General features: G+C 42.8%; 1 protein-coding gene across 2 annotated transcripts; it reads right to left on the reverse strand.

Annotated features, from left to right (window-relative positions):
• Nucleotides 1–941: 941 nt before the first annotated feature.
• Nucleotides 942–19,977, reverse strand: coro1cb (coronin, actin binding protein, 1Cb). 2 transcript variants are annotated; one of them, XM_031742643.2, is made up of 12 exons: nt 19,958–19,977; nt 15,451–17,781; nt 9,034–9,233; nt 5,598–5,720; nt 5,193–5,322; nt 4,796–4,977; nt 4,586–4,705; nt 4,153–4,257; nt 3,904–4,049; nt 2,654–2,711; nt 2,281–2,523; nt 942–1,933 (listed from the first exon to the last, which is right to left on the reverse strand). In XM_031742643.2, exons 2-12 carry the CDS (start codon nt 17,765–17,767, stop codon nt 1,814–1,816), a joined length of 3,744 nt encoding a protein of 1,247 aa, XP_031598503.2. In that variant the 5' UTR covers nt 17,768–17,781; nt 19,958–19,977; the 3' UTR covers nt 942–1,813. The 2 variants fall into 2 exon arrangements, with proteins under 2 accessions (XP_031598503.2, XP_031598505.1); XM_031742645.2 differs by lacking the exons at nt 15,451–17,781; nt 19,958–19,977 and adding an exon at nt 12,071–12,399.
• Between the last annotated feature and the right edge of the window lie 16 nt (nt 19,978–19,993).

Raw genomic sequence — 19,993 nt, forward strand, 5'->3', positions numbered from 1 at the left:
CCTCTGTTCTGAAAGCAGAGCCCAAAGTTTGAGCAGGAATCTAGTCCCACCTCAGACCACTTCATAGGATACTTTAGATTTAGAAAAAACTAGCCTGACCTTTTCTTTAAAGCACTCATCACAGTGCCAAGGGGCCTCCTGGATTATGATTATTGGTCTATTTACACATTAGAGAATTGTAATAAAGATCCTGGTCAGCTCAAAGTACAGGTTAAATGATCTTGTATACTGTAGGCCGCACTATTCAAGGCCACAGGGGCCCACAGGCCAGTGTAGTGCTAGTGCTCGTACCACTAGGCCTCTAGGCTGAGGCCTAGAATAACAATGACCAGCACTGATACTGCTGTGCTAGTTGAAGCTGTGCTACTGTTGACTAAAGACAAAGGAGGAGAGGGAGAAGGCATGCACAGAGGCAGCGAGAGAGGAGGGAAGACAGGAGTGTGGAGGCGAGAGTGATTTGAAATAAAGGGACTCCAAACAACACAGAATATAGATCTGCCAGGCAGAAGGAGAGGAAGACCACAGAAAAGATTGAGGTCCATAGTGAAGGACCACATGCAGAGGACTGGAGCGAGGGGGAACAGATGGGAGCAGCCAAAGGAAGATGATTTCAGCCAATTAACAACACATTTGAATGCAAAATGTTGTGAAATAACTACAGCTGTCACATGCAAAATGGAATCTGGCAACCTTGTAAGATTACCTTGATCTTGTAAACCTGAGATGTAGGAAAGTGGTAGAAATGCTAAATAGTATCACACTTACAGCAGTCATCAAATGTCCTTCTTGCCAACAGTGACTGATATGCAGTGTGTCTCCAGGCGAGGCCTGTAAAACTAGCCTGAAATGCTAAACTTGATTTTTCAGTGAGAACTTCAATCAGACAGCATGATGGGTGTTGATTGACGCACCAAAAAGATCAGAATAAACGGAGGCAGATGGAGGGTTCCCATGTGTAAAATCTTTATTATGTGCACAGAACTGTTCGTCAGAGGGAGGGGGTTTGAGTGAAACACGAGCTGGGTGAGTGGTCCCTTCCCAACACCAATATACACTGGAGAGGGCAACCTTTGACCCTTGACAGTGACAAGAGGCACCACTACATTTGCACAACATTTACACCAGAGAGATGCACCCCTCCCACCCCTCTCCCTCGATTAAAACCCCAGTTAAATTTAAAGCCCAGAAGATCAGGAATAAAATGTTTTTTTAAGAAGGGATTCTTCCACATTCATAAATCTGATGGATTATCATTGAGCAAACTGATGGGAGGAAGAAGCAAATATTGTTTAAAAAAACCAAAAAAACAATCCAGGTTGGCTATATCATTCTACCAGGCTGTGACTGGAATGTACAACAGGAGAAAGAAAACAAATGTAAAAGCAGTTCATGAAATGGCACACAATCCATATTTGGCAACACAAAAATGAACAATGGAAATACTGATGCTACATACAGTTGTAGAGTACAAACGTTACATAAGAACCACATTTTGAAAAAAACAAAACAAACAAAAAACAAAGAAAAGAAAAGAAAATTAAGACTGTTCCTTCAACAAAAATGTCTTTGCTTCAGATGTATACACGAGCCGCGAGAGTTTTTCCGTTTCCCGCCGTGCTGTCGGGGCGAAATGTGAGACAGAAGGCTTTGATGAGGAAAGATAAAAAGTTCATCTTGGAATGTGGGCTTGGAATCGTCGCGGGGACGACGCCAAGCTCGATGAAGCCGAATCTGTTGAATTTGGCCGTGGCTGACCCCGTCTGGTCGGTTCTCTCCCTAAAAGTGACGAGCGGTCCTGGGAAGGGGCCACATCTTACATGGCGACCTTTGCGACCTGCTCTTCCAGTCTAGCGATGCGACGGTCCTGAAGGATGACACGGTCCCTGAGTGACTTGAACTCTCGGAGCACCTCTTCCAGCTTGTCTTCCATTTTCTGGTAAAAAAAACAAAAACAAAAAAACACAGAGCAAGTTAGCTCCATGAAGCCATTTAAAGATGTCGTTTATCATTTTAAACATTCAAAGAACTTTTTGGAAACAGCGACTTTTTTTTACTTCTTGACTTCAGGCAATAGAGACCCTGCAGCAGTTAACATTTTCCTTTGCTGTTACACTCAATTGTGACTCCAACACCCAAGTATGTGCTGATCCATAATTTTAGTGAATTGTTCCAACCATAATAATTACTGGGAACGGAGAATTGAAAAGCCAGCAAAAAGAGGGGGCAGTAATGAGACGAAGTTACACAACACAGATTCGGCTTTTCAGTCCCGACACTCACTACTGAGGATTGTGGAGAAGCGTGCTTCTGGACAGTCGGGACGTTTTCCGCTTTTGTGGCCGGCTTGCTCTCCAGAACATTCGTCTTGACCACTTTCAGGTCCCGGTTCTTTGTGGAGACGTAGCCATCTTTCAGTGAGATCAGGATGGGCCCACCGTTCTTGCCCGCAAACCACTCCTCCGCCTCCAGGGAGGGATCAGGGCCGGCCGTGTCTGGGTACAGGTCGTCCTGGAACAGATCCGACTAGGCAGGTGCAGATGATGCAGGGAGAAAAAAGAAACAAATGTTGAGGTGTAAAAGAAGTTAGAGGACCTGGTCTTTAGAGCAGCAAAGGAAGCACAGCAGGCAGGTAAACCTATGTAAACAGACTTACCTTACGTGGGACTGTCATGATGATTGGTTCGCATTTTCTCTCGTGTAATTTGTAAAACCTACAGAGAAAGTTAATATTAGACAAGAATAAGAGCTGTCAGAGGAGCAAAAATATCAAAAGAATTCCTACTTCTAGCTTCTAAAGCAGGGCCAGGGACTAAAATTGGCCTGACAAACACCCCAATCTGGACAGCTTTAGAAAATATAAAGGGGGACATAAGTTTGGGACTTTTAACTGAATTTTCATACGTTTTACAGCTTTTCCTACTGATAAAAGCCTCCCACATTGACATTCATTCATATTACATCAAAGCAATAGACATTTAAACATCTGAATAAGAGGATGTCACTATTATAGAAGTTTTTTTCCCCCTTATGGCTTCACAGTAAAAACAAAACAAAAACTTTCCATTATGTTAAATGAGTTTCACATGAAGTCTAACGTGTGAATATTTGGATACTGAACATCTGCGGATTGTTAGGTCACATAAAATTAAATATTACCGGTATCTGAAACACAGATTTTTCTGCTTTGGGCTTAGAGTGAAGTTTGGATTAAGCTAAAAATAAAGTTATGGACTTAATGTACTTGTTTTGCTGGCATAAATAACCACCACATCTGCACATACACACACATTTTCTATGGTATACCACAACTACATTATTTAAAAAAATATTCCGTGATTCCCTCAACTGTGAGTCACATCTCCTTGGGGACTTTCCACTTTGAGAATTACTGGTAGATCTAATTTGGGGAGGCTGCGGCTCTGGAGGTAGATCAGGTCGCCTACCGATCAGAAGGTTGACGATTCGATCACGTCTACATGTCGAGGAACCCCAAGCTGCCCCTGATACATGCATTGGAGTGCAAGTGCGTCAATGTTGGGTGAAACGGGATTAGCCTTAGGAAAAATCAAAAAGCACTTCTATGCATATGGGTGAATATGTCTTGTAGGAAGAAGGTCCTTTGAGTGCTCAGTCGACTCACAGACTTGCTCGTCTCAATAAACACCTCCATCAAAGACTCATCAGGCAAGTTGTAGTAAATTTTTGACAGAAAGTAAAACTAATGATATTTCCTTTATATTTTTATTTTAGTTCATTTTTCCAATTTCAAAAAAAGAATTTAATTTAGCTTACTTTTTTAACATGTGTCATATTCATTTTAATTAACTAAAATGGGTTTTCACATTGAATCTTAGTTTAGTTTTAGTTAACCTTGGACATCGAGTAGAAAAATTATTACTGTACCTCGCTATTTCACATTTGTTGACATCCAGACCTCTTTTCGGCATGTACCCCATGCCCCTCTGGGGCTCCTTGGTGGAAAAGGTGTTGAGGTAGTGAACGAATGGTGCCTCATCAGTTATCTCAAAGTACCGAATGCTGCTGTCACCCTGAGGACACAGTCACAGCTTAAAGTTCAGTTTGTGAAAAGAGTGATAAAGGGTAATTTAAAAAAAATGAAAGAAAAGCATTTGTAAAGAAAAGGTTGATTACCTTTCCACACAGGTAAACTATGTTGGTGTCAGGGTCATAGAAGGGCAGCAGGACTCCATTACTGCTGTCCATCTCTTGAACACATATTGGTTCATCCATGCTATCCTGGAAACACAAAATTCCTCCCATGTAGTGACAGCATAGTGTCGGAGAACATTAATAGATCTAATAGATCTGCCCCTGTTAGACTTTGATTTGACTGCCCCCAGCTGGAGATGAGGTGTCATAGCCTCAGAGTACAGATAAATGCTCCTCCTGTCACAATCAGGACAGGAGAAAGTGATGGGGGCCCCGGATATTTTGACTTGTATTATTGGACAGAAAGCAAAATTCCCTAACCCTAATATTACTTTAAAAGATAGGAGTGTCATGAGGATAACAGTGTAATGTGATGTATCAGTGTGTTCAGCATTAAATGACTTCAGTGACATACAGTTTTCCAGAGGGCTAGCTGGCGCTCGCTCATGCGGCTGAATCCAGTGGTGAAAATGTTTCCATCTGCTAAAAAGATCGCTCTCATTGGCCGAGCTCCCTCGTGAGCTTTGTCCTTCTCCTTAAAACAGAAACACACTGGTCAGGTTTGGCGATCAATGCTTTGAAGTGAAGCGCTACGGCCCCCGAATCCCTCAGAGCTTTCACTTACCGCCACAATCTTTTTTTTACGAGGGTCGATGACGCGGACCTTCTTGTCCTTGCAGGCGGTGCAGAGCAGGCTGCCGTTGCGGCTCCAGCTGACACTAAAGATAACATCAGGGTGCATGTCCTCCAGGTTTATCATGACCTCTCCTGTGCCCACATTCCAGATGATGATCTGATTGTCACACCCTAAAATGGACACGCACAGTGTGAGTGCATACGCCTCTTTGTCCGAGTTTATTTTCAGCACTTTACACCACACGGAGCAATGCAACGACGGTAGGGGGTCGAGATAATCGGTCAGATTTGGAGTTCAGCTGTGTGCAGAGGACGAGTTACCCATGCAGGCAGCATTACTGCACTTGGAGCGAATGGATTGTTCCAAAGCTTCAGGTAAAGGTTACCTGCGCTGAGAAGAACATTGCGTGCGGTGGGGTGCCAAGACACAATGCCAACCCTTTTAGAATGGCCCTCTAACACAACCACGGGCTCTGAAAGGGGAGATTCCAGTCCGTTCTCAGGTATCTGCCAGACCTACACCGGACAAAGAAAGTTAGAGAAAATCTGCTGAATAAAGATCTTTTTAAATAAATATTAAAACCCAGAAACACATAAAGTAGTGCAAGCTTGACAGCGGTACATTAACTCTATTCTAGTTTACAACAACATCCTATTTTCTCTTATATTATACAGCACATTGTTCACAATACATAAACTGTAAAGGGCAACTGCACTTAAAGTACTGCTCTGTTAAATGCTGAAGCATAAACCATAAAAACCCCAAGAAAAATCAAATGTCATGTTCTTACCATGACTGTGCAGTCCTCCGAGCTGCTAGCAATGACATGGTCATTATGAGGACACCACTCGATGTCCAACACTGGGCCCGTGTGACCACATACTGTCGGGTAGGCCTTGTCTATACGGCCAGTCTACAACACACAGCACAAGCACAAGAGGTCAAAGAGTGTAAGCTAAGGCAGCGCAGTCAAGTCTAGCTAGCTGATAGGAGTTAAAAATAGGCAAAAATTGCCAACAGAAGATTCAGTCCTGTTGAATTTTAGCAGATGACACATGTGCATTCACAAAAGTCTGTTTAGTCCCCTTTTAGTCCTTTACAACCAGTAAAAAGAGCACCTAACATTTCACGATCTTTTCTAAAGACTGAATTCATTTGTGGCCGTCAGCCCTGTGAAGTGAAGGAGGTGAACTTTGATATTCAGCTACAAAACAACTTGCTGCAGACGGGAGATCAGTTTAATGCTCTTTAGGTATTTAAAATCTGATATCCAAGTATCATTTTCATGTGCAGACACAGTAAAAACTTGTAATTTCTGTCTTTTCCACATGACTCAAAGTAAAAGCACTTTACTCCAGATGCAGGACACTGAGCAGCGACTATAACCTAATCATCCAAGCAGCTAGGGATGCACCGATACTGGTATCGGGTATCGGGGCCGATACTGTAAATGTGTGCACTCGTACTTGTAAAGTTAACCGATACCATGAACCGATACTAATGTAGCCCGGATGGGAATTTGGGAGTGGATACTCATAATTCCCATGGACTTAAACGCCACGGTAACATAAGGTGTTCACAGTTGATGTTATGTGATGTAACTCTACCCTGAATGTAATTTGCCCTGTAATATGTCGCAAGGTAAATACAGGTAATTAGAGCAATCAAACTGTTATGTTAATCATAAAAGTATTATTTTATGGTATGTAACTCTGAAGGGAGTTAAAATATTTTTCAGAGTTCTCATTTTCTGGAGGCCCGTGAAGGTAGCATAAAACGGGACCTGTGTATCTGTTGCAATGGAGGAGGAGAAGAGAACGGCATGGAGAGATGAACGAGGTTAGCTGAACCAAAGTGAGAGACCCGGCTAGTTTTACTGAGGTTAACCAGCACAAAAGAGTGTGTGACTAGAAAGCTGACCGTGTGAGAGCTTCACAACAGAGTGTGGGTGAAGTGACTTTTTGTTTCAATGGTCGCACCACCGTGCTGTGTTTCCAGCTACGATCGCCGAGGCTAAAGGCTAGCCGGACTGCTTGGCTTCGCCAAGGAGGCAGCCGCTATGGACTATCGGAGAGCTGGACAGTGACTCGCTAACGTGCTGTAGCAGAGACAGCATCGGGTCCGCAAGGAGTGGATTTATTGTGGGACTGGTGAACGGCGACCTACCGATCAGCTGAACTGTAAGTCAGACTTTTGTGCTCTTACTGGGAGAAGAGGATTTTTCTCCATCGTCCGGCGTGAGCAGCAAACAGGCCTGCAACAAGTGTGAATGTGAGTGTGTGTGGGGCCCATGTGTGAATATTGTGTGTTTAGTGATTTATATAACGTGTTTTGGAGTGTATATTAGTGAGTCACTTACCAAAAGGTGATAACATAAGTTGGGTTGTTTAATATAATTTGAAAGGGAATTATGTCATTTATACAGTGTATTTCATTTGGTTAAGGAATTGGAATATCATTTGAGTTTAAAAAGGGATGTGTTGTACAGTATTTGTCTCTGCCCTTACGTTCAGTAAACGTTTCGTTTGTGTTAAAGAGTTGTCTGGGGTCGTTTCTTTACTACTGGTTAAGTTTAACTTGTGTGTGGTAGAAGTATCGGTTTTTGTACTCGGTATCGGCAAGTACTCAGATCCAAGTATCGGTATCGGATCGGTTTGAAAAAATTGGTATCGTTGCATCCCTACAAGCAGCCTAAAATAATGTCAGAGCAGCTGTCCTCTGTGTGGATTATGTGTTGACTGATACGGCTGTAACATGACACAAACTCAATGCCTTTAGAATCGTGCCAATTTAAACATTGATTATCTATGGTTTTTACTACAAATATGATGCCTCAGGCTAACAGCAGCAGTGCACTGAAGAGCCGGCATTCATGGTTGATTCACCACATGTTCTGAATGACAGAGTGTGCCGCAACACCCCCTGTGCCTCTGGGTAAGCTTTACACTCTCAGTGTCCAATTTTTGAACCAGGAACAGTTTTCTAAAAGTCCTGGATTTTTTCTGACAAGCCACAATTTTTGCCTTTGATATTAAGACCAAAAACATTTGCAATGTCATTATGAAACACCTGAATCACATCATATCCATAAGTTCAAGTCGGCCTTCAGCCGAGTTCCCAGCTGGGCTGGTCTGAGTATTTAAGAAACTGCTGGTCTACTAGGAGTTTCCCTGTACAACTATCTCTTGGGTTTGCAGACAATAGAAAACTATCCAGTGATCAAACCTTGAGGCAGATGTGCTACACCAGCAGAAGACCAAACCAGGTGTCACTCCTGTCAGCTCAAAACTAAGCTAAAAGAAATGAACCTTCAATTTACACAGCTTCCCCAAAGTTGGACAACATCAGATGGGAAAAATATTTCTTGCTCTGATGAGTCTAAGTTCAGATGATAGAGTCAAAATTCAATCTAAACAACATGAAAGCATGGATCCATCCTGGTGGTGCTGTAAAGGTACAGGAAACGTTTTCTTGGCACACTTTGGGGCTCTTAGTACCAACTGACCATCATTTAAACTCCACAGCCTGCCTGAGTATTGCTGCTGACCATGTTTATGAACACAGTGTGCCCATCTTCTTTTGGCTCTTCCCAGCAGGATAACACACCATGTCACAAATCTCAAATGGTCTCCACAGTCACCAGATCTCAGCCCACCTTGCTGAAAGTGGTCCAAGATTCTGGTACTAGTACCTAATAAAGTGGTCGGTGAGCATATCTAGTTATAGAACCTGACATTTCTCTGATGTTGTGCCCTGTTAGGTGTAAACATTCTCTCAGTAGATCAACTAATAAATTCTTCCCCCCCCTCCAATCTTGTTTTTCTTGCACTTATTAGTGGTGAACTCCGAAATGTAACAATTACATGCATTCTTATTCACGAGGTGTGTAAAGTATAACAGCCTTCACACTGTTGTTCAGTAGCTGTTTCTATCTATTCAGTGTTGCTGTGGTGTTAGCTTGTTTGGCCAGTTCTGAATATGAATTACCACTCGGATACTGATGTGAGCTGCATTTAAAGTGAAAAAACGCTGCACTTTCATATCACATGAACACCATTTGAGGCACACTTTGTAACAAAATGATTTCCCACCACAGCGGAAGAAAGAACATCACAAATCACATCACATGACTGCACACTTCTATTCTCTCTTCCAGCTCAAATTATATTATTTAAATGCATCTGCCCTCACAACTCTTTGACACCGACGGAAGCAAGGCATCTCACCTTTTGGAGAGGAAGTACAAGGAAAGCACCTCCCCCGCTGGCCTCTATGATGATGGCGACAAACTTGGGGTTGACAGCACAGAAGGAGCTATCCCACGTGACCCTGGACACGCGGATGTCATCGTAGCACTGGTCGTTCCTCACGGCCTGGCCGAACACGTGACGGAACTTGCTCTGTCGCACAACTCGCCGCATCATATCTGCAGAGAGGATGTCAGGGTTTTGTGCATTTTGCAGGCAAATGTTCTAATTAAACGACCACAGTTTGCTACACAAGTGAAACCCAAGTGGCCTCTTGGTCTGCACAAATCTGACAATGAGCATCCCGGAGAAACAAATACCTCGGGGTAACTTTGGTTTAGTGCCAGCACAGACTCTCATCTCACATTATGCTCATTAACTGTGACTAAAATTGGTCCTGTGCATGCAGAGGAATCAAGTCGGCTCTACCTACTGGCAAATGCTACGAGGTAAAACCATACAAGAAGACACATCTTGCATGCTATGTGTGTGACACGTACACATTAGACGGGTATATTAGAAACACCCCAAGGCGGTTCATTTCAAGTCCTAAACATGTATATATAAAATGTATTTTGGGTCTATTGATTCAGATGCAGCAACGAAAGTTCAGCCCCGTCATCGCGGATGTTATATTTTTAAACTGCTGCATCAGTTCCTGTGAGCACACCACAGATGGCCTGTTGTTGCTCCAAGATTCTGGATATGATCTGAATTGTTGATGCACGCTGGAGCTCTTTAAGCACATTACCCCCGTTTCTTATTGAATTCAGCCCCAAGTCATCTGGTAATACGTGCAGACATCTCATGAAGTTAACCCTGACTTGTCTTAGGCACCGTCTATTGTAATTCCCAAACTCTCAGTCTTCAGGACTTTTATTCCGTTTTAGTGACAGGCTTTATTGTGTAATTATGTGGGAAACATCCTGTCTCAGGACAGTAATTAAGGTGCCAGTCTGAAGTGACTGAGCGTTACACAAGCTGCAGGCTTTCTTTTTTCCCTCCTGACATCCACAGGTCTGTCAACACACCAAACCCACCTGCTTTCACACGTCGAGCCACAGATTCTGAAAATGGAAAGCTGAATCATGCATTATTTTTGACTACCATTATTTTTTTGGTAGTTTAGCTAAAAAACAGCTTCACAAGTAAGTTTTCCAGAGTTTTACTGATTTTAAAGACATATAAAGCAGGATGAGCTGCTCCAGTCTCACCAATCTCAATGTGTCAAGATAAGATTGACGCTGTAAAGCCCATTTTACACCCACACCGAATAGATGTCTTTGATTATTCAGGCTGGTTAGACTTCAGGAATGTGCGCATGTGTACAGATCAGGACTGACTGACACTCTTCTGTAGTTCTGCTGCGTCACGTATAATAATGTGGCTGCCTTTTAATTCATATTTAGTGTGTAGATAAGTACCTCACCAGCCACAGTCTATACTGCCCATATGGAGAGCACTGATAATGCTTTAAAAACACTTCTATCTGCAAATATTATCACACCTTTGTGCAATAAAAAGAAGAGGTGAATTGCTCTTCCTAGAAATACAATGCTTGCTCTGGAAATTCCCATGGCAATTCCCAAAGCTGCAAACACTGACCACATTGGTGCAGGGCTGCATAATGCTTGAACAGCAAAGAGCTACTGTTTACAGCCCATCGGAACAACATGTTCCCTCAGTCAATATTAGATCTTCATTCAGCAGCAGTCACCTTCACTCCACATATTCACCTGACAAGATGAGATGCCTCACAACCCCGCAGGGTTTAGTTGATGCTACTTATTTAAAATGATGCTCTCTGCCCTCCACCACCCAACCCAACCCCAGCACACACATCACTGAGCATCATGATGGTGCCCTTACAGACAGCAGAGCACACAGTATTTAGCACTGACGCTGTAGGTAAAGACTAGTGCTAACATTTTGTGGTCCGAGAGTCAGAAGGGGGATCGTTTGGTGTGTGATGCTAAAAAGATGCAGTCAGCAGCCCCTCAAGGAGTCTGGCCTCCCTGGCTGCTATACTCACAGTCTGGGCAACTGTGATTAAATGGGTGTGTGCGATACTGCCACTTTAAATGCAATTCAGCTTTTGTTTATAATAATGGCCACATACATGGGATATATATTTTAAAATTAAAGGCTGAGTATTCTCGTACGTCGTATTCATTGGAGGCTCTGTGCTAGCGTTAAACAAAGGTTGCTGGCTAACGTTAGCCGACACAACCACAAAGCTCCGCATGTCCCCGCCGCCCCCTCTTCATCTTTAAATCAGTTATATTAATAATTTTATTTAGCAGTAAATGTTCACTTGTGAATTTAGATGACCCCTTCAGACACTTAAAAGTAGATAATTGCCGTTATTTCGAAGCTTTACACGCTTTTAGCAAAACCGGCTAACATAACGTTAAAGAAGAAGAGCGGGGGGGTGGAGATGTGTGTTTTGGTCAGTATAGGATTTTTGGGGAGCATTCCCCAGAGATATCCAATAAACACAGCACTAAGCGAAGTTTAATCTAAGCTTTAACCAAATACGGTGTAGCACACTAAAATTTAAACGGTTTATGGGAAGGTGATAGCCGCAGACACTGTTCCGCCGCACTGCCGGGGAGGGGGGGGGAGCTCGGCAGCTGTGCCGGTGGGCCGGGGCTGGGTCACCAGCAGCGGCGGGCACGCAAGCGTTTCACCGCCAGCGAGTAGGAGGCGACGGGCGGGGAGTGTTTTTCCTCACACATGCGGGGTTTGTGTGTGGTTCACTCAGTGTTTACCGGGGACGAACTACCGCTGCTCTAGCTGGGCAGCGTGTTTGGCATCCTAACGGCTAGCTGCTAACCGTTAGCTGCGGTGGAGCTCTTGCCAGCTGACGCAAGTGCAGATATTTCCACCCAAAGGTTTTTTTTTCCCGTTTTTTTGGCTGCTCCCATTCTCAAACCCATCCAACGAGCTAAACAGATGCTGCACAAGAAACCACTGATATATAACTCGCAAAATGCACAATGTCACTCTTTCTTACCTCCTAAATCTATGCAAGATTTTTCGTACGCACGGGGAAGGGGGGGCAAATCAATCACAACACATGAATGTGGTAGTTTAGGCGGGCCCTTATCCTGCAGGACGTTGCTAGTATCCCTTGACTTCACCACAAAAAAAAAGAAAAAAAAAGAAGCCCAGCCGCAATGCTCTTATTCCCCTTTCTTCACTGCAGATGGGTAGCCAGAGGCAGTTTAAAAAAAAAAATCTAGTGGTATCTCAGGATGCCAGATGGCAAACAGAGCATCTCCAGCTCGCTCCTCACCTGCGGAAGACTAGTATTCGTCTATTCTCATCTCGTTATTGAATTCAATAGAATACGCTGACGACTGGCTACGGCACATGCGCAAATGAAAAGTCGGATTTTTTTTTCTATGCTTCTGACTAAATGGGATGGGGTTTGCTGGAAAACTGGGTGTCTTCACTGTATCCTCGTGTTTCTGTTTAAGGAGACATTCTGAAAATATTCGTTTAGTGCAAAAAATGTGGAAAAGCAGGAGCATCTTTTGTGTGAGGGTCCCTCCCCTCCCCTCCCCCTCCGTCCCATCCCTCCCACCTACCAGCTTGTCCTGTCCAAAAACATGAAAAAGAAAGCCCCGAGCGCTCATTAGTGCTGTTCTGTACTGCAAATTTTGGTATTGATCCACTATCAAGTAAATACAGGGCCAGTATTACCGATACCAATACTTTAAACCTATACGGGCACCTTAAGTTTAATAATCATTAAATCACTGTGATTTTAACTTTCCACAGTACTTAATTAACACATCAAAACACGCCTTTAAAATTTTTATGTAGTTTGAAAGGGGATTTTTTATTTTTTTGGGAGACCAGGAATGTAAATATGCCTTTCTTTAAAGCACTTTCGGTCAACCTTCGTTGTTTCTGTTATTGGTGCTATAGGCTATAAATAAAATAGACGTGACAGTCGGCACAAAAGGTTCGGACATTTTTCACAGTGGATGTTTAAGGTGTATTGGTTTCATTAAAAACATGTAACATAGTTCGGTTGGCTACATACTGAAGAGGATAGAAACAAATTATCGATCGGCGTTAGTATCCATCCCATACCAATACCAGTGTTGGTATGGATACGATCGATATTTGGATTGATCCGCCGACCTCTAGCACCCAGTCTAACAAGAGGAATCAGCCATTAAATGCTGCCTTTGTTGAATTCAGTGACTATATTTTGACTGAACATATTTAAAGCAACTAAGTACAGATGAGCACAAAGGTATCAGCCCCTCCCCCATCAGATTTAAAGTTTTTGTCAAAAGTTTCTAAACAATATTATTGATATTACAATATTATTATTGAGCCACAGCACAAACCACTGGTATGCAATGATGTGCTTTAATGTTATAGGTTGTAAAATCAAGTTAAAACTGAGGGTTATCTTCCAGTTTACAGACACTATAAAAACTTCGGCAAGGGTTTGACCTGTCACTTGAGAAAATATTGTGCCAAAAACAAAAGAAATCAGTTTGGGCTTGAGAAAAAAAATAGATTCTCACAAAGCAGGTGATGGATATACAAAGTTATCACAGTGTTGCCAAGCTGGAATGGGATCTAAGGTGGGAAGCAAAAGATGTCAAAGACTTTGGAAAGAACATTAGAAAAAGACGTGAATAAAGACCCCAGAACGACTGCCAGGACATCAGTGAATGACTTAGGAAGGTTGGAAATTGTAGTCTCAAAGAAGACAATCACTAGAACCCTGCACAGGAAGGGACCGTGAGGTTGCAGAGCAAGAAAAATTCCACTTCTGCAGAAGAGACTCCTTCAAACCAGAGTTAAGTATGCCAAGGACAACCTGGAGAAAGATTATCAATAATGTAAACGTGTTCTTTGGTGAGATGAGACCAAACCAAACTGTCGCCACAGAGAAGGGGGAGGCATACAACCCAAAGAACACCGTCCCTATAGTGGATCATGGTGGTAGAATCCCTATAGTGGATCATGGTGGTAGAAGTGGGCATTCTTCAGTGTGTCTGGAACTGGACAGCTCATTAAGGTGGGAGGACTCATGAAGAAAAAGTATGTGTGAAGATTTTGAAAGAAAAACTCAAGCAGTCAGCAGCAAAACTGGATCTGAGTTGTCGCTTTGTCTTCCAACACGACAACGACCCAAAACATATGCCGCTTCACGTGAAGAACTACCTCCACATTACTGATGCATTGCACAAATTAGAAAAATCTGTGGCATGAACTGAAGACTGAGGTTCATGCCACAAGACAATCAAATCTGGACGAGCTTGAGTGATTCGCCAAAGAAGAATGGGCTGGATTTGCTGAGGAGATGTGTGTTAGACTTGTTCTCATCTGTAGATGTTTGTGATAGAAACTATTTCCCTTATTGTTAGTTGATGCCTAAAATAAAGGGTTCAGTTGTTTTTATGCAGTCTAGTAATTACATGTCTGATTCATCTTTTTAAAAAGTTGTTATTGACCTTTGGGATAGATAAGAAAGTAACAGGCCTATTTCAGGCCTTTCATTCCCATCATCATGTCTTCATAAAGGTCAACACTGACTTCTCATTAATTTCTAATGATGCATTTCCAATTTCTTTTCTTGCTTGTTACATAAGGACAAGGGCTTTGGAGCCTATCCCAGTATGTGTCAACAGAAGGTGGGGAAAAATCATGGACAGTTTCCAAGACTGCCACTGGGATTATAAGGTTGTCTATTATATTAGTATTCACATTAACACCTCGGGGTTAACTAGAGTATGCGGTTTGTGACTGCTGTTCATTACCTAGATCTTATTGTAGACTTCTGTTTCACTCACCATGAGTAAAATGCTTGCTGTAAATACAAAAATATTGGTGAAAGCAGAACAGTACTGCTTTGTTAGCCCACAGTTAATTGGGTTTGCTGTTCACGACGGTGTCACTAACACTGATATGGAGCTGTTTTTGGTTATTGCTTTTAGCTCTTCAAAGAAATATCTAACTCCACTACTCATCAGCCTCCTGCTAACTCTATCTGTCAACTGTTTACTCCTGTCCACCAGGGTTATGGCTTTAAAGGTCAGACTTAAAACCAAAACAAACTACCAAAAGGACACTTCTTAGAGCCGCAGGAAACTGCTGTGCATCCTTCTCTGGGTTATCAAATTAAAATATATTATGGAAACACTTAAAATGTTTTTTTCCCTCCAAATAACTGGCACTCAAGCACATCATTCTTAATCAGCCCATCGTTATGTAGACAACCATGACCTTACTTTGAACATAAATGTTTGAGTTGATCAAATGACACTTCTAGTAGATTTCATATACCAGGAGATAACTCATTTAAATGAAAGTCAACATTATTGCTTGCATAAATGGTTTGATAAAATATATGTAAGAACTTACCTTTCTTTGGAGACTGTTGCACTTCTGCTGGCCTTTCTTTGGATTTCTTTGGGACATCAAAGGCGTTCTTCATTTGGGATACTTTGATGCTCGGACTCTGCTCCGACACACGAACTGGAGCTTTGGGCCCTTCAGGTCCTCGCCCGGCCTGATGTCTCTGCATTTGGTTTGCTTCTCTGATAATTTTTGCCACAGGCTTGTAGGAACCAATCTCACTGCCATTCCCTGCATCTCTCTCAGTGCTGCGATCACTTATATCTTTATGGTAGGTGTAGTTAACGTGGTTATGGTCACTGACCTGTGTGGGGGCTCTTTCAGGTAGGACCTCTGGGTCTATTTCTTTTTTCCCTGAAGATGCAGGGTTTGGTCTTTCACCTTCATTCTCAGCTGTGACCTCTGGTTTGGGAAGCGTCTCAAATGGATTTGAGGGCTTTTGTGCGTAGGGTGGAGGTGACCATTTACTTCTGGTCCGTCTCTCTGGGAATACTCTTTTCTGCCACATGTCCAAGTTTTGTGTCTCTTCCTCTGGAGACAGATTTGACATTCGCACACAGTACTCGAAGTCAATCATATCTCCATACTGGTCATCCATGTGCCTCAGTGAAAGATGGTCCCAAGGGCTAAGGTCAGCAGAGAGTCGACGAATGTTAGCTGGCACAGTGTAAGTGCCCTTTTCATCCCACAGTAAGCACATGTCCTGATTAGCTGGAGTGTTGCATGGAAGGTCTCTGTTAAAATGAAAAGTGTGCCTCCTCTTGACCCTCTCCTCTGAACGCAGGTGTTCCTTTCCTCGTCTTTGCACATCTGTAGACATTAACTGTGCAGTTTTCAGCTTTATAAATGGATTTTTAGGCTTTTTGGGAACCGGTGGCGGTGGACCTTTGATTTTGGGCTTTTCTTTTGTCACCGATTCATCTTTGTTGGACGTGGCGTCTGGTGCCATTGTTGAACTGATCGCATTCGTGTCAAGGTGCTTCGCCATTGTTGTGTCTCTATTGGGCATCGCATGAGTTAAAGGTGGAGGGGTGATGACAGCAGAGAAGCAAACAAGCTCGCTCTCCTTCTTTAGGCTTGCGACCTGTATCTTTCCATCACAGCCTCCATTCTCTGGCAGAGGAGGACTAGGGATCAAATCACATTCTTCCACTGTAAATGGGGGATTGTCTTGCAGTAGCGGTGTTATAGAGTTGGTTGCTTTGCCAACAGCTTGGCTGTCATCTTTCTTGGTGCATGCTGAAAGACTGCCCGTGACCCCTGCTTTAGCCCTCTTATACACAGCCCCAGCAAACCTGTTCTGGTACGACTGATCCACTTGTTGTCTTTGTGCAGGAAACCCCGAACTGTGGCTTTCCTTATCCTGACTTTTGGATTTGTTTAGCGTTGACAGGTACTCCTGCTGGATGTGAGTAGAAACTTTCTCCTTGGTGTGGTCTCTCAAGTTTTGCTCCCCCTCTGCTATTCCGCTACCAGTTGTCTCACTCTGGGCTCCAGCTCCAACACGACCAGCTCCTTTTAGCTGACACCTGCTGCCTGTCACTTCAGCCAAACGTTGACCCATTTCCCTCTCAAAACAGACTGTGGGTGAAGTCCTAGCATGTGTGTCAGCTCCCATTAAAAGTGTGTCAGAGTTTCCTCTGCTTTTCTTTTCATTACCCTTTTCCCGAGGGGTATTCTCGGAAGGATGTACAAAGTTATCGTCATTGCAGATATCAGGTGTGTCTTCCTTACTTCCTCTTTTATTTATTGATTCAGGCTTTTCTGTGTTTATCCTGTGCCTCAAAACAATATCGTTTTCCCCTTCCGGTGACATCCATGCATCATCCTTCTCAAGAACCACAAAGTCTTCCTCAGTAGTGGGATTGCATGAGGCTGATTTCTCCATGGCTGTAGTCCCAGCACAGGCCACAGCCTTATTCTCAGAGCCTTGCCTTTTGCCAAACGTTTGTCTAGTCTCCTTAGCCCTCGGGACAGTTTTTGACTTCTCTGTATTTCCACTTACTCCACCCACCCACTCTGTCCTGGTGTTCAGAGGGTGCTCCTTCTGACCTAAAGGCCTGATTGGCTGCCCACTTTGAGGGTCTGTCCATGGAGATGTGACTGTGTGCTTCCATGCTTTCCCAGTGGCTAGGCTGCTGCCACTGATCCCACTATTCTCACCAATACCCCACGGGGTGACAAAACTGCCATCATCCTGGTGTTTGCCCTCATCTTGTTCTGCTACCTCTGTCTGCTGTGTATCTCCGGTTTGCTCTGAACAGTCAGAGTTATCAAGTGAGTCTTCGTCTTTTTCCGACAGCCTCTCCAGCTTCTGGCCCATGGCTGTTGCTCTGTCTTAGCATTAGGAAAAGAGTGTTAGGGACACTTAAAGATTCAGCATGGCACAATGAAGTCACGCGGATGGCTTGCCTGCCCATCCCAGTGAGATGAAATCACACAACAGACGCTACCATTATCAACTATCTTGACTCTTTCTCTATTTTTGTATAATCTTCTGCACTGTTCACACCTGCCCTCCTGAGGCCTCTCTCTTTATCTCTTCCCATTCTGTCAAAGAGGAATGCTGTAGCGGCTATAATTAAAGTGGGTCTGGCTGCTGCCAGTGAGTCAGGAGGCCAAAAAGGAAACACGACGAGTTAGATAGGAGGTCAGCTGCCAGGTGCCAAGGTCAGACAAGGCAGTCTGAACAAATCTAATGTCACTGAACAAACACATAAACCCTAAATCACTACATTAATAAGCATTCAGTAGCATCTAGTCCATGTTTTGTATAATATGTGAATGCAAGGAAATTAATTTTAGTTAAGTTTGTGCCTTTGTGAGGCGTCACGCGCTGTCAATTACTGCTTCTGAGACGAGGCGTGTTTGTGCTGTGCGTGCCTGCCTTCAGACTGTCTGCAAATGTTTGTGATTGTTTTGGTGACGGGGTTTAGAGAAAGGTCAGCTGGAATTGCTTGTCCAGGGTCTGATGAGAACAGAGTTTAACCACAGACATGATGATGGATGGTGTAAGGTCGATTATTACAAAGGGGAAAACAGCTTAACGGGCTTCAGTGTTATGTGGAATTGGTATTCTTAGCTTCCAAGCAAACCAAGTGCAAAGCAAGGAGAGTGTATTGTTGCATGAGGTAGTTTTGTGCACACACAGACTTCATTTCAAACACCAAATCATGAGCTGCTGCATGAGAAGTTTTCTCACTGAGTAATCACCATGGTAATACGGATTTTGCTGGCTGAAAAGGGAGTGAGGAAACTGACCAAACCTCTTCAGGATTTGGAATGAGCGTACTTCTGCTTAAGCCATTTCAAGCCTGAGGAGCACCAAGTGGCTCATCATTTCTTTTAAGCTTGTCTACCTACCAAATAAGATAAAAACAGAACTGTTATCTTTGAACCTTGACCCCTGTTTTAGCTCCCTTCACATAAGATAAAGGTTGTGGCGAATCTTTACCAATTAAAAAAAAAATCAGTTTGTTTGAATGTAAAAATATATTATTCTAGTAAATAAAGTGATGCTAAAGTAATAGCCAATGGAAAGATGGTTCATACAAAAATATGTTTAAATACGTATCTAAAACTAAATAAATAATGCTCTTAATGATACTGTGAGAGTGTCTGATGGGAAGCTAGGAGGTAATTCATCATTCATCGTTATTTCTCCAGCTCTGGTTATCTGTTATGCGGCTAAAAACAGCTTGACTTGCAGCTTTACTGTATCTAAAGTGTTAAAGTGTTATTTTGGGATGGCTGTGTTACAAGGGCAGCCGGCGGAGGCATCTGTGACACTGACTTTTAAACCCCCACCCCCTCTTCATTTCCCATTCATGTGTCTGTCATGCTTTGAATAGTAGGCACATGGTTTATAAGAGACTTGTGACTTAGAGTACCCAAACTATTAGCCTGGTCTCTGGATAGGCTTTGTTTTTCCAGTTAAAACTACATTACTGTTCCTTTAGAGTGTTAACTCACAAAGTAACAAGCTCAAATTCAAATTCAGACAGTCAGTACAACGGGATGATATTCAGATGCATTATCTAGTTTGACAGTAAAATTTCCATAGCTTTCTGTACGGCTGGTCATAAAAAGATAAACGGCCTTCAATTTTAAAGGTGGCATGATGGATTTCAGTAAACTAAACGCTCTAATAAGGTATTTCTTGAACTTGAAAAACATTTTCATTAAACTTCTACCATACATATGTAATTATATAATGACATATCCATATTAAACATCTAATGATAGTAAATACCGATACAGCAATGGAACTTTTCAAAGCTTGAATGAAAATTCTTATGTTGTTAAATGTCATGAGGCAGTTACACACATTTTTCTACTAGCTTTCTACTGTAGTCTTTACTGTTAATGAATACTTTCTGAAACTATTCTGAATTCCCCTCAAGCAATTAACTGTCCATAGTTTTGAATGTTATCTAAGCACCACTGACATGAAACTGGCATGAAAACACTAAAAATGTTTGCAGAAAGCAGATGGAAAGAGGAAGCTACTTACTGAGGGTGATGTTTCAAACAGATGCTTCGCATGCTC

The sequence above is a fragment of the Oreochromis aureus genome, linkage group 7 (assembly GCF_013358895.1).
Source record: "Oreochromis aureus strain Israel breed Guangdong linkage group 7, ZZ_aureus, whole genome shotgun sequence".
NCBI lineage: Eukaryota > Metazoa > Chordata > Actinopteri > Cichliformes > Cichlidae > Oreochromis > Oreochromis aureus.